Genomic DNA, 15,444 nt, shown 5'->3' with positions numbered 1-15,444 from the left:
AAGATCACCATACAAAATCATTAATTTATTATTATTTATTATTACAAATGAAAATATCTAATTGTCTGAAACTTATCTATTCGATCTATTTACAGGTAATAAATAAACAGAATATTAATAAATTTTTCAATAATAATATAATTCTGACAGTCGTTCTGTTATTATGTACCAAATATATTCTTATTCTTAGAACTATCTGGGGCCAAATAAAGTCCAGAGAGTGGTTGAGTACGCCACAGTAAACTAACTTGTAACGAGGCTTCTGCGATTGTTGAAAGTTCGTCTATTGTTAATTCTTCATGACCCGAGAGTTTGATTAATTTTAATTAAGATTAAAATTTACTATGTCTATCTATATGTATGTATGTCTAGTATGGGGGAATAAAAATAAAAATATATAAATATAAATGCTTTTTATATTCTGACTATAGAAGAACGAGTTTTCTTGGAATAATTGGGAAGTTACACAACACTCGATATATATAAGTATATGTATATATAATGCACCTGAATATAATACATAATAAGAACTTCTAACATAAGCCTTTCAGTTCCTTGCAGACTCAGAAATTCTACATTGTTTGAATTCCAAGCTCGAAAGCTGATTGTCGTTTGTTGTTAGTTCGCTTTTATATCATATAATTAATATATACTTAGGCTCTACTATATTACTAACAACATTTTAACTTACTGAATAATGTAATATATTATTTTTAAAATATATATTTTTTGTGCTCTTTATGACATATACTCAATGGTATTTTGATTGTGGTGAGATATATAGGGAAAGATAAATATATTACTGCATTTTTTTATATGATATGATTTTATATTGTTTAAGGTAAAATAGTTATTTAAGAAGAGCTAAGTTGACACAAATATAGACATAATATGCTCCTGAAAAACACAAGTTAGCTACAAAATGCGTCCGAATTATCATAGTAATTAATATTTATACCGGTTTAATGCTCGCACGAATTATTGTAGGCCAGAAAGTGAGGTGATTTAAAGTAGAGACCACGTAGATTTATAGCTGTAAAAAGTTACGCTGCACCAGAAATAATAATAATACTGTGCTGTACTGTGCTGTACGTGCGTGTGATTATAAATAGACATGTAGTAATAAAAAAAATTTTGAAAATAATGAAGCCCTGGAAATGTTTAGACCTTATTTATTTATTATATTACCGCTTCCGATAATTATTATATAACAAGCGATGAGACTAACCAACAGACTATTTTTTATATAAAACAGAGGAAAGTTACTGTAAAAGTAAGAAGAAGAGATTAAATTGAATCTTAAATTTAAAATATTCAAGCGAAAGCTAGTCGGCTCATTTGTATATTATATCTTATTCTGTTACACTTAAATGTTAAGGTAATGGCACTTCAACTTAAAGTTGTAAACTTGAGTAATATTAAACTCTGCACGTATTTGAAACACTGAGAGGTTGAAAATCTTGAATTGAAATGTTCGTGTAACATTTTGCTTCGCTTTTATATGAAACATGAAATAATTATTTCGTTAGCGTGTTACCGTTATCTCTATGACTTGTTAACCGTCTTCCGAAAGGAGATTCCCTGTTTAATTGAATTTTGAATGTATAAAGTAGATTTTATTATAATGCTTAGTAAGTGATTTTGGACAATGAATTTTATTTTGGACTCGATATTTCGTTAATATTAACAATATTAAAATTCCTCAGCCTCATAAAATATGTGATTTGATAAATGCATATAAGTATTTTAACCCTTATCATTAACTTCCTGGTATATAAAGATATTTTGAAAAAAAACTTTTAGGGGTTCTATAATAAAGTTGAAACTCATTTGACAAAGCCTCGTTAAAACTTTTAAGTATCGTAATGCTGAAACTTTCAAACAACAGCTGAAAATCAGAGGTTCGCTTTAAATGATCATCAATTAAAATTGAGATTGTTTTGCGTTTTTCTGATAATACGACGCGATTTATTTAAATTTCAAATAAAATTCTTTAAAAAGGAAAAGAAAGAAAGTGTTTCTTGTCATTTTTTTTAAATTTGGAATTGCCTGTTCAGAGGAAAATATGTAATTTGTGTTAATTGACTCCAGCACATTATTATCTTGATTTAGATGCTTATTTATCTAAATGATTACATTTAAACGAATCAGTATTTGAATTATTTACTTTTCGCTATGTGCATTACTGTGAAACTATTATAATATAATATTATAAATAATTTAAGTTCAGTTCACTGTGAACATTTCTGACAGAAATTTTGTACGTTGGTAAATAAACTCTTTTGAAAAAAAATATTTTAAGTCAGGGTGTGGTTCCGAACAATCTCCTTTGACAGTTTACTGACCACAAAAAATATTCGTTATTGATTTAAAATGAACACGTCACGTTGAATTTCTGTTTGACGTGTTTTGAGCCTTTATTATTTTTGTTCGTTTCTTTCTGCGTATTTAATATCTGAAACATTTTAGGGACTCGAAATAGTCGGATGTTATTTAAATGGATAGTTTTATTAAAATTGTATAAAGATCGCAATATTTTGTTATCTTTTAAACTGTCATCAATATGTACATACTTATGTTTATCTTTAAAAAGTCAACTTTTATAAACTTCTATTAAATTTTTATTACAACTCTTGTGTTTTATTATTTTGTGACTATTTCTTTGCCAACCTAAAAATATTTAGTTCAAATCTAATAATTCTAATATCAAGTTAACGGAAACAATTCCATTAAATTTTATAAAGGAAATTTGTTACCTAAGATTTTCCTTAGTGCTCCACTGATCACTTTAATATATGATTTTTCCTCTTATATATATTAAAAACTATAAACATAAAGCGTAAACTTATTTGCCATAAGTCTGATCACATTATAGTTAAGATTTTAAACACTAAGAATACTTCTAACTATATTCTTTGTACTATGTTAGACCAGTTGAAATAAACATTTTGTAATCTTGAGTGTACCGTCGACAGCCATCATAGAATAGGTTTCATCCGACTTCCCTTGACATTATACTGACCGCTTGAAATGAAACATCGTTATCAGTTTGTCAGATCGAGTTTCTGTGGTTATTTGTTTGACAGTGGAGGTTTTTAATCTAAGTGGCCGCATCTGTGGCATTGCACTTAAAATAATAGGATATGTTATTAGAAATAAAAATAACCCTCTTCTATTATAGTGTTTTTGATGTAAAATTAAAGTTTATCTAAAAACTTAGATTAAATTTTAAATCCATTAACAAGATTTGGAACTGTCTCTTCTGGAATATCGTCTTCCAAACTTTTTACCAATTTGAGTTAGACCACGAAGGCTGCCAAGCAATAATCCAGAAATCAAAGCTAAAAACCGCTCATTCAAAAAGAAAAAAAAATCATTGTTCATTTTCTCTTTATTTTGCGATATAATTTGTTAGTTTATTTTACTGAACGATTTCATAGAATAGAAATATTAAAGTTCAAATGTAATCTAACTTTTAAAAGCAATATAAATATTTCATTAAGTTACAGTTTTTATAGCTTTCGCACTTATCAGTTCAAGTGCTTTGAAAGTTCGAATAGAAATCTCAAGTTCTCTTATAAGAAAGTATATTTTATGAATGGAAAGAGCTTTACAGAAGTTATCTTATTGCTTGATAATAGAGAAAATTTTCCAATAACATAGTAGTAACGTTTTTTTTACGAGAACTTTGGTTTTTTTGTTTGTTTTTTGATAATTGGCTTCGAATTTAGTTTGAAGTCTGTTTCTAATTTATCGTTGAATGTTATGTTAACAATTTTTAAACGATTTCTATGGTAGTTTAAATAATGGGACATAATTGATGAGTCTGTTTGCATTCCTATGGATTTATTGGCAATTTGGTCCCCTATAAATTTTAATACGTCACGATTGATGAGTTAGACATAAAGAAAAATATCCCCAAAAACTGTTTGGATTAGTTATAGTTTGCAAAAAGTTACGGCATATTTTGTTTTTCTCATGTCAATAAACAAAAAAACTTATTGAATAGTTAATGTTGTTATAATACAAAATAATGTCTGTAACTAAGAAACTTATTCTACAAAATACATAATAATAATAAAATACCTACTCGATAACAACTTGCTTATTATCGTTATAATATACATATACAAATACTAATATTATAAAATACAAAAGGGATGAATTTCAAGGGGCGATAAAACAGCCTACACCAGTAGAACTGTCCATCGTGGAAATCAAATAGTGTCGGGAAACACAAAAGCTTGTGGTGAATTCTCCAATTTCAGATTACAACACTCCGAGAAACAATATCCAGGCTGGTTGATTAATGTTATATAATAAAGACCTATTATTTATACAAAATACTGACAACAGTTTTGCTCGCTTTTTATGTATTAATTTTATTCAAATTTATTTCGTTATTTTCTGTGATGAGTTAATATGTACAATAAAATAACCAAGTGAAAGCAACAACGCTCTATGTTCGAAGTAAATGGTATAATTTTACTTACCTTAATTATTGTAGTTATCCTGTAATTTTCAAGAAATTTTTAAAATTTTTGCTTGTACCTTGCATAAGGCAAGGTACAAGAAATAGAAATAAACTAATTTCATAACTAGCGAATTAAATTTCATACATATTTTCAATAAATGCATGATTAATATAGCCTTGAAGCAATTTTTGATTCCGAAGGTATGTTGAAAAATATTTTTAGCTTAGAAACTGGTGAAAACTTAAAAAATAATTATTACAGCAAAGTGAGTTTTAATGTTTGACATGCAGTCAATACATTTAGTGAGTAACGAATGTCTAACACCTGTCAGACACAGTCTAACCTTATATCTGTATGTTTATTTAATTATTGATTATTAGTAAGTTAGTCTCAAGCCCCTGACAACTAATTGCCATACTTGTTACATGAAACACGTTGTGGTATTTAATGCAATAATTTCTTTATTTATTTTTCCTTATTAGGAAATTGATGTTATGTGATTGAATGATTTTAAATTAATATTTTTTAAGCGATTACTTAATAATTATTCTATATAACAGCTGAGTTCATGTAGAATTTAATATAAACAAGTAATATTGGTTTAAAAATTTGTTGCTATTGTAAAATGTAAATCAAAATTTTTGCAAGTTCATACGAGTGAGCTCTGCAAATAGGGTACATTGGAATGAAAATAAGAGTGCTTTTCGTATGTTTTTGAGGAAAACTCTAGAACTATACGTAAAATATTTCAGGAACTGTAGCAGGTAGCAGAATGCAGAATTCATTTTAATTTTTACTCCCTAACTTGTTAAATAAGGACAAATAAGTTACATCTCTATTTATTGCTTATTTTATTTACCTAATGAGAAGATCACCTAACATTACATCATTGTAATCGATATTTTTTTGCCAGTAGCTCCATAGAAAAATACAGCCTCTAAGTTTAAACTATAATTCGGTTTTATTTCTTTTTCTTCCAAGACAAACAGAAATGCTAACAAAACAATATAAACGAAAAAATTAAAACAATATAAAAAGCAATTTGAACGTTGCAAAAAGCTTGTACGTTTATCATATGTTTAGATTTTGATGTATCAGATGTTGAAAATGTCACTCAAAAATATTTCGTGATGAAGTGATGTTGGATAGCTTTACTTAATGTTCTGGTTTCAATTTATTTCCTATCACACGATTTAAGCAACATATTGCATCAAAAATCATTTGGTTTTTAGAAAATCCAAAGATGCAAATACAAATAAATTGAACGCATCTAATTTCGGCAGCTCGCGGAAGTATTTCAGTTAGCAAAATCGATTTCACGCTCGCCCGCTCTTCTCTTAAGTTCAACGTCGAATTTGTTTACAAAGACAATTTTAATTATTCTTTACTCATTATTAACCTCCAATTGGGATATTTTATTTTAATTCCAAATTTTTTATATAAAAAAAATAATGCAAAATGATTGTTTTTGGAGTTATTTATAGTTTTATATTGGAATAGTTATAAGATCGTACCTCTGTATTTATCTGTGGTGGCATCACTATCTTCTTCTGTGGCGGTGATCGAAGTACGACATTTTCGTCTCTGATTATTATCTGTGGTTCTACGGCTAAAAGCTTCTTCTTACACTCTTGCATCTGCAAGCACTCCTTATCCTTCCTCGACAATACCGACTCCGACGAAGCATGCTTCGATGTATTCTTACTTGACAATTTTAAACTGTCTATGGATGCAGTGAGTTTTCCGCTACCTTTTCCATTAGACGAAGCCATGTTTTGTTTGGTACACAGGGTCGATTTACTTTAATCGTTTCATTAGTGACCCTTGCAATTAATAACAATAATTTTAATTCCCACTGTCATTACCATACGCCCATTATATCATATTCACACATAATTAATTGTCCTTCTATTATAATATTTGTTTATTACAATTGTGATAATGATATAAAATCGTGGAATTCAATTGTAATTTTTTTTTCGTTATATTACAAACTATATTCGATTACAGTGAAGTTATTATTAGAGTGTCTGGATTATAATATGAATAGTGTTCTGCTAACGTCAGTGTTGAACGTTGATTGACTACCGCCAAATGTAAACAAATTTAGGAAGGTGATCAGAAATGGTATGATTCATATTTTATACAAAATATTAGCTGATTTAATATAGTGTTTTATAATATTTATGGCGTCAGTTCACGAGGCTGAAGTTTCAAAAATACATCTCGGGCATACCGTAACTTATGTTAAATACATTTCAATTCATGTTACTTTACGAAGTCTCTGTTATGACACTAACTTTTTATTATTAGTATTTCAATCATTTGTCATAAATATTTTTTATGCAACTTAAACAAAACCTATAATAATGAAATTAACTACTCAATAAAATAAGGTCCTTGAGAATGGGATGTAACTCAAAACAAAAATTGTCAACCGATCGTAGTGTCTACTTAAGGCATTAGTATGAACATCACTTAACATCCGCACACTAATAGTTCACAAACATTAATGTACGTCATATTGTCGATATATACCATATGGTGGACGCGTCTTCCATACGATTCAAAACACAACCGACCCCGACAACGGCCGGCGACTGACTGGCGACAACCCCCGACTGACGACTCCCGGGAGACGCCCTGCACTGAATCCTGAATTATATCGAGAACTAGCTATAGCACGCGAATTTATCCTCAATTTTTAGTATAATTTTAATTCATTTTTAACCTAAGACTGGTACAAACTTTTTCTTCTGATATAACTATCGAACAAGTCAATGAGAGAATTTTTCTACTCTTTTCAGATATCCGTTGCCGACATTAGCCGACATTCATGACCTGTCTATTATTTTTAAGCCTAGTAAGTTATCATACAAAGAACACTTCAACTGGAAATTCATCTAAAGTGAAACAGGAAGGCAATATAAGCAATAGATATTGAATTTATAATTAATAATGACTAGAATTCATCACCAGCTTGTTGCGTGTTGAAATCTACAGCTTTATAAAGTAAAAACAGTATTTGCGTTATAACAATGCTATAAAAGGATATTTATTATATTACTATTCCATTAAAATCATTGCTGTAGTTTTTGAGTTTCTCTGTAACGTAATAGTTAGCAAGAACTCAAACTTTCATATCTAAAATATTGGTCTGATTTTAAAGCATTCCTTTCTGGAATTGTATCATTTTTTAGTCTACGTTTCAATACTTACTTTTACTTAATAGGTATAAGTAATTTCTTCATGATAAAATTTAACCCATACGAATTCATATTATCTCAACGTGTTCATAAAGACACGTAATCTATTCCGAGGTGAGAAGATATTGAGATATGGATTATTTATTTCTTTCACATGTAAATAACATATTCATTTGAAGGTACAGAGACAGTCATTCAAAAGTACTGAATAGAATCCATATCTCGTTTCTTTCGGAATTTTTCCGGATATTGGAACTATTGTATACATTGAATGTATAAAAAAATTGGTCTTTTGTGAGAGTTATTTGATTTGGAAGTTAGCTTTCACTTCACAAACGATAATGTTTTATGTATAAGTATTTATTAATTATTATATGTGAGAAACTTGGAACATAAACGTTATATATTGGTATAGGATTTTATTTGCTTTGATCGGTGGTTAAACTAGAGTAGGCCTTATTTGGTTAAGCAATGTGTACTTAAGCCCAACTCAAAGGGATCGGGGAAGGAAAAGAAGGTTATTGGCTGGGTGTTATTGGTTGAATGAAGATTACAGAATGGATATAAAAGTTACTTGTAGTGGCTTTGGCAATCTAACTCTCAAAGCACATGTTATTTTTTTTAGAAAAAGTTTTTGCATACGAATAAGACAATACTTGGTAATATTTTGGTAATAAGTAATAACTATTTGAAATATATAACAAAATATGTAAATCCGAATAATACTAGTTTCATTTAAATGAATACTCGCGAAAATCTTAGATCCCAAAATATGTAAAGTCAAGCAGAAATTGAAATGTATCGATAGAAGATCGTTACAGAATTCCATCAAAACCAATCGATCAAAACTGAACGTGAAACTCTAATTACAAATCCAAGATCTGACGTACAAAGACGTTTGGAATCAGCAGTGACCCTATCGACAGAGGTTCGATTTGGTCTAGACTGTAATTGATTCAACATACTATAGTTACAGAAACTCTTAACAAAACTCTTGAAGCGGCACTCGCATGGTTAAGATACATTATTATTACTTGACAGCAGCGAAAACAGTTTAAAATTAAAAATATTTGTTAAATGTTTGCACAAAGGGTGCATTTCTTTCATTTTAATATGTTTATGAGAAACCGGCTTAGGAATTTTTTATTTGTTGTATTATATGTTAATTTATTGCTGAAATTTTTTTCGTAATGATGACATTTTTTAATAATTTTTTCTTTATTTAATTTGTGTGCAGACAGCTATGAACAATTCAATGATGTTCTTGAGTCAGATGGATCTGGAGCAGGTTTCAGTAGACGTCTTCATATATCGTAAAATAGTTTATAATCCGACCCTCTCTCCTGCGCTTGTGATCTCCACTTTTAAAGAGAATGCTGTATACATCGTTTTTATAAGTAATAAGTTTAACATCAAGTACTATATCACTCCCATATAAAAATATATCTTAATTAATACAATGAACCTACGAATTAAATTCCGTGTACAATGTGTTACGTTCCCCATTTTAATCACCATTATCTCTATAAAAATAAAAAAAAGCTTTGAATTGTACAGTTTTTTGTTGCTTCGCTCAGATTCCACTGGATTTAAAAAAATAGTATGAATTCTTTTTTAATTCGTTTCGATTTTAGGATTACTTTTAGTATAATAATATTAAAGATTTTCGCGTGTTCTCATTTAAATGAAACTGAGTTTTTTAGATGTTTTTTTTTTTTATTATTTTTTATGTACATGATCCCAACGTTTCGTTCCCTTTACTTGATCACGGACAGACAACACGAAATAAATAAAAATTCAAAATTTTAGTATATTTTAAATTTAAAAGCTCTTTAAATGATATGAGAAACACATAAAAGAGATGTTATTATAAAACCATTTATTTTTAACATCTTTTCTTCACCAAATTAATCTAAGAAAACATATAAAAACATCGTCAAAAATCTTTAACGATTTATAAGACTGCATCTCAAATATTGAAGTAATTTCGCTGGAACCATTCTCCGAACATCGAAGCCTTGCAATAACACATTTTGAGAGATTTCATTTCTCATAGTCCGTCTTTTAGTTTGGAGACAGCAAATTCTTCCCGAATAAAAAAGGATATCTACAATGCCTTTGATAAAAATGCAAAACCAATGTCCATTTATGACTTTGGAATTTATTGCCAAGGTACGATGTTAGTGTTATATTTATTTATTACTGTCCAAACCAATATTGAGTAGTCAAAAGACTATTTAAATGTTGCTAAGGGCAAAATCATTTATGTATGAATATTTTTCTTTAAGTTTCTTTTGCAGTTTATGTGATTATTCACAGCAATTTAATAGTTTATTTAAAGCACTGATAGGAAGTGGTAAAAAAACAAACGTAAAATATACTGCCGATTGTCAAAACGTCGTATTGAAATCGACTATATGTTGTGATATCTCTGAAATTTTATTCATAATATCAGCTTATGAGCCTACGCATAGTATATTCATATCAAAGTGTGTTTGTGGTTAGTAGGACAGATAATTAACTTATTGGTCTTTGAACTAGGTAATTAATTAATTTAAATAGACTTTTTTCTATTTGTGTGGAGATAGTATTGGATGAGTATTGATACTAGCAAGTTACTTGTTAAATAATTGAAAGTTACGACGAACGGAAGTGCAATAATCCTAAAATATATTTATATAATAGTCTGTTGTAAAAAAATATGTTATTTGACTAAAAATACAAACATATACATATTTACCTTAAACAAGAACTTTTTTCGCAATGAAAATTTTTGGTCTATTTATAGAAATGTATACAGATAGGTTATAAATAACGTTTCCCACATTCACTGTTCATAAACTTAATTGACCAACTGAATTATTGTTCTTTGAAAACAGTGGAGTGATTTCTTTAAAGCAATAAAAAGATCTAAATTTCCCGTAATAAATCGTATTTTTCTTATTTCTCATTAAATTTCTAGTTATTTAAATAAAACCGTTCTATTTCAATTATAATATGAACAGTTCTACAGTAATTACAACGAGAATTCCATTGTATTCGCATAATAGTTATTAGATATTTATAAATAACTTTCCAAGTTTTATATCATTTTAAAAAGTTACTTGCTTTTACCAAGAATGTATTTTTTATTAGACATAATTTCCTTTGAAATTATTCTTTAAAATTTTATACTAAAAATATACAAAAAATATTCGAAATGAAGGACTTTTTAGAATTCTTTATATAAAAATCATTTACGTAACATGTACTAGTTGAGAGAATTATATTAGTATGTAGCGTGACAGTTGACATTGTTGGTTTGACATGTGCGTGACATGTGAACCATTCGGTCCCAAAGGGTTTGCTGTTGCGAATTGTAAATTCAGGGATAATCTATATTAGTACTGTATGAAGTGGACTTTCACTGTTCCTAGCGCACGCAATCTCATACGATCACAATGTTGTTTTATTATAGGATTTAATTAATTTAAATTTGATAAATCAGGCCATAAGCGTTGATATAAAATTTCTCAATTATATTAATTTTATTATTGAATCATTAAATAGATAAAAAAATTGTATTTAAATATCTTCATATTCTAAATTTAAAATAAGTGACTTCATACACTAGTAATGTTGCTTACTTGGAAAACTTTTGTTTGTCTCTAAAAAGTGTCGGTAATAAAAAAAAAATGTGTTTTTGGAAATACAATACCGAAACTTTTTTGCATTATTAAATATTCAATTGAGATTCGAAGAAATTAATCTGATATACTGTGGAAAATACGCTCGTATTAAATGTATTGTTTAAAACATAGTGTCTTTTATTGATTCTCATTTATATTTTTGTTTAAAAAAACTTGTGCGAATGAGTCAAGCTTTAGAGAGAGCATTTCATTTACCCTCACTGCGAGGTCGGCTATAGTGCAACATGCGATAGATATACAAAAAAATTTAAACGTTAGCATAACATATTCACTGTAAATTAATTATTTTTTATGCTCAATCAGGATGGTGTAAACCGTTACAAATTATCAACGTTAATAAGTCATTAAGGCTACGTTTACTTTAATGAGTTTAAAAATTCCTAAGTCCATACATATTGTTCCCTCTTCTTCCTACTGCAGCTTCCATCCTACCTGGGATAACAGCACAGCTGGACCTAAGCTCAAGGTATACAAGGATGCTTTGGCGATACCCGCCCCTTTGACATATGGGTACATGAGGAACACGGGTTGGTTTTTAGTCAGTAAGAGTCTGACAGTCCCCTTCGCCCTTCCCCGACGGCGGCGGGGCTCCAAGAGGATTTTCCAACCCGGCACCAAAAAAAAAAAAAGGTATACAAGGATGATAGAATATAATAACAAACAAATCGTCTATTATATGTCTGCGACATATACTATGTGTGTTCATAATTGGTAGACATAGACGGGGAAAATGGTTCTTGGAAACTTTTTTATAGGTCTCAATAACTCACCACAGTAGACTGGAGTCAGACAGTAGAACTCTCACAATACAAATTAATCAAGTCATTTATAACTATTTGTGTTAAAATCAAACTGTCATTATGTACTTACTGCTTGTATTGTTATAGGTAACGAGTCTCTTTCAGTTCGGACCAGAGAACTACGTCCGTTGAATATGGATGAAGCCAAACTTAACTATTCATACGATAAAAGCGTTTAGAGGTTCCTATTCTAAATTGATTTTTTTTGCTTAAATATCCTTTTACCAACGATACCAATTCCAAAATTATACTGAAATATACATGACCTTGTCTTAAAGTTTCTAAATTTTCTTTATCTTTGATTGAGACATTTGTAAAAAAAATCATTATAAAATATTTATATACATTTAATGTTATCATTCGCATCAAATCTTCTTCGAAAACTTACTAATGTATCGATTTTTCACAATAAAAAAATTAACAATGACTGTCAACATGCTCAAAATTGTCGCTTAACATACAATTTCTTTATATTTGAAATGCATAAAAATAGATTTAGAGAAGATAGACGTGCATATGTTGAATACACAGCTAAGGCAAATAGTATATGTATATATGTTTACTATACATATGCATGCGCATATATAGCACGTGCTTGAATGTATCTGTCCGGATGTCCAGCGGCGCGCCCTCAATCATGTCCAATTAATTTCAAGCATCACTTCGAATTGATGTGTCAGTGACGTCACGTGTCAGTCTGGATACAGCACTAGCTGAGTTATAAAAAAAACATATTAATTATTATTAAGCCCCAAATCATTCAATTTAAACCGAAGTTGTTTCGGTTACGAATTTTATGAGAAATTCTTTTTGTTTTATATATTTTTTTATTTTCACAGTTACATTTATTGTTATGATTTAATTTTTCTCTCCGTTTTTCTTTGACGAACTATACAAATCACCGCCCTCTTACAGATGTTGTTAGTGACTATGTTCCTATACGAGTACATAATAATATTATTCAAGTAAAATTTATTAATATATCAGTAGAATTATTTATTATCGTATTCTAATTAATTTATATATTGAGAACAATATTTCAAATATTATAATTATGGTTTGCATACATAGGTCGATATCTTATGGACACTGCCTTATTTTTAACAAGATGCAACTTTAATTTGCACTTTTTAGAATAAGAATAAGGTCAAAGACATATATAATAAGTATGAAATTAATGAGAGAGATAATGATTATTTAATATTATAGTCGGAATTTCAATGAATTTAGATCTCACTAAAAGCTAATAAAGGTCAAACTAAGGTACACAGTAACTGCAACTTGTGGGCGAGACGAGTTCGAAGTGCGACTTACTCAGACTATTTTAGTCGTAAACTTCAAATAAAATATTCGTCTGAATATTGATAGAGACTGAATTGGTCTCAATCAATGTTAATAATATGCTATAAAAATATTCTATCATTTATTTATTCATCTCGTAAGAGATATTCATTTTATTCAGACACGTGTGTATGTTGACCGCAGCTTTCTTGCAATGTATTTTATATGATTTAATTAAAACCTCTTTTCTCATATGTACGGTATAGTCGTTATTACGTATATATTAAATAGTCACGATAGTTATTTTTTTAATGTAGGTTTTCTAAGAAAAGCTAAAGTTCTTAGAAGAAAAGATCTCATGTGGATTCATGAAATAAATATTTCTTATTCACATCTATTCCTTCATGAAAATTAATTAAAGTGAACCTTTAAGACCTTTCGTGTTAGTGATATTTCTGATTACTTTGCTCAGTTTATGAAATACAAGTATTATACATACAACTGGTTCAGGTTGAATTCTAAAAACTATATTTTTTTTATATGCCGATTACTAGAAAATTGCGTAAAAAATTTTTATTATACAGTAGTGTCTTACGAATTGAAGTAAAATTTTATAATAAATTTTGTAATATTAATATTGACACAGATAAAAAATATAGTCATTTCTTTAAATATTGAAATTAAAAAAAAATATATAATATTTTAACAAACTTTGATTATAAAACCAAGTGCATAATAGTCCACTTCAGACGCCATTAGTAAAAAATATTCAAAGGATAAATAGTGTTCTCTAAAAAAAGGCTCGCCTTATAATTTGTGAGCAATCGGAGACTGAAATAGGAAAACTTCCCATTAGGGACATCTAATTACAATGATTGATTAATTTGTTTTATCTCGAGACTCGGAGAAAGTCAACTAATAATAGAGGAAAAAAATAACCAAGCAAATTACACAAAAACGCTTATTCCCCTCAAAATTTTTTTATATAGTTGTATGAAGAATTTAAATATATACGAGTATTTCAGCAACAAGTCCGTAAGATTATTTGTAATTTTTTCTTCGTTCCAATTTTGTTTTCTTAGATAATTTTTAAACATTTCAAAGTTTTACAAAAAAAAAAAAATTTATTTATCCATTTTCAAATACCAAACATGCCACGTCATTAGATAGTGTGTACATACTCTTATGTACATATATGTGATTCGTTATACATTACACTTCGCTTTATAAGTAGGTCATCGGATGGTTTACGTCGAGAGATTTATGAAGCAATCTTCATAATACATATTATGGAAAAATTGTTTGGAAAATATGGCTGATAAAATTTAAAGCTTTATTAACTTATTTGAAAAACTTTAAAATTATGCATTCCATAGAACAAAAGCGCAACATTATTATCAAACTAAAAAAGATACCTGTACTGGAACGTATAAGTAAAGTTTTAGTTTAGATAGAAAATATTTACATTAAATTAAAATTGTTGGAAATGTTGAAAAGACTTTGTATTTTCGAAGGAAATATTTGCCATGAAACGGTTATAATAAAATATTTTATAATAGAGCCACCTATGGGGACAAAAGAAAAATTATAACGCCGGCCGTGTGACAAGTATGTAGGAACTTCAATGAGAACCTTTTCTATTTCGATACACTGGTGCCGCTAGATGGCACCAAAAACTTCCCAAATTAGCGAGTAACTAACCAAGGCTTTTCTAGATGGCGCTGTAAGTTGACTATTGCTAAGAACTTACAAATAACAAATGAAGATGTCGCTGTCTTAGATTATGTCGTAAATATGTATGGCATGTATTTCATAAGATTTCTTACCGACAGAAAAAGTTAATTATTCAAAATAAAAGCAATAGTTTAATTTCTTATTAAAATAGAAAATGTTAAAGTATATAGGTGCGTGCCACAATAATAGTACTTGACGAAAAGATTGTCAAGAAACTATCTGAACTTAAGTACATATAAAAGTACTATATAAAAGATCT

At 28.8% G+C, this 15,444-nt stretch overlaps 1 protein-coding gene across 3 annotated transcripts in view; it reads right to left on the bottom strand.

Moving 5' to 3' along the window:
* The window catches only part of LOC116775096 (inactive dipeptidyl peptidase 10), a 489,500-nt gene that overhangs the window by 101,048 nt on the left and 373,008 nt on the right, over positions 1-15,444 (bottom strand). The window contains exons 1-2 of one of the 3 annotated variants that reach the window (XM_061524605.1): positions 6,914-7,060; positions 5,990-6,383 (exon numbers count right to left, since the gene is read on the bottom strand). The exons of the other annotated variants lie outside the window; for them this stretch is intronic. Coding sequence (XP_061380589.1) covers positions 5,990-6,247 — 258 coding nt within the window. The 5' untranslated portion in view covers positions 6,248-6,383; positions 6,914-7,060. Of the gene's footprint in view, positions 1-5,989; positions 6,384-6,913; positions 7,061-15,444 lie in introns of those variants that run through there. 3 annotated transcript variants of the gene reach the window in all.

Source organism: Danaus plexippus, chromosome 25, assembly GCF_018135715.1.
Source record: "Danaus plexippus chromosome 25, MEX_DaPlex, whole genome shotgun sequence".
NCBI lineage: Eukaryota > Metazoa > Arthropoda > Insecta > Lepidoptera > Nymphalidae > Danaus > Danaus plexippus.
Note: the sequence above shows the minus strand (reverse complement) of the source record. Positions and strands in the feature narration are given on the sequence as shown.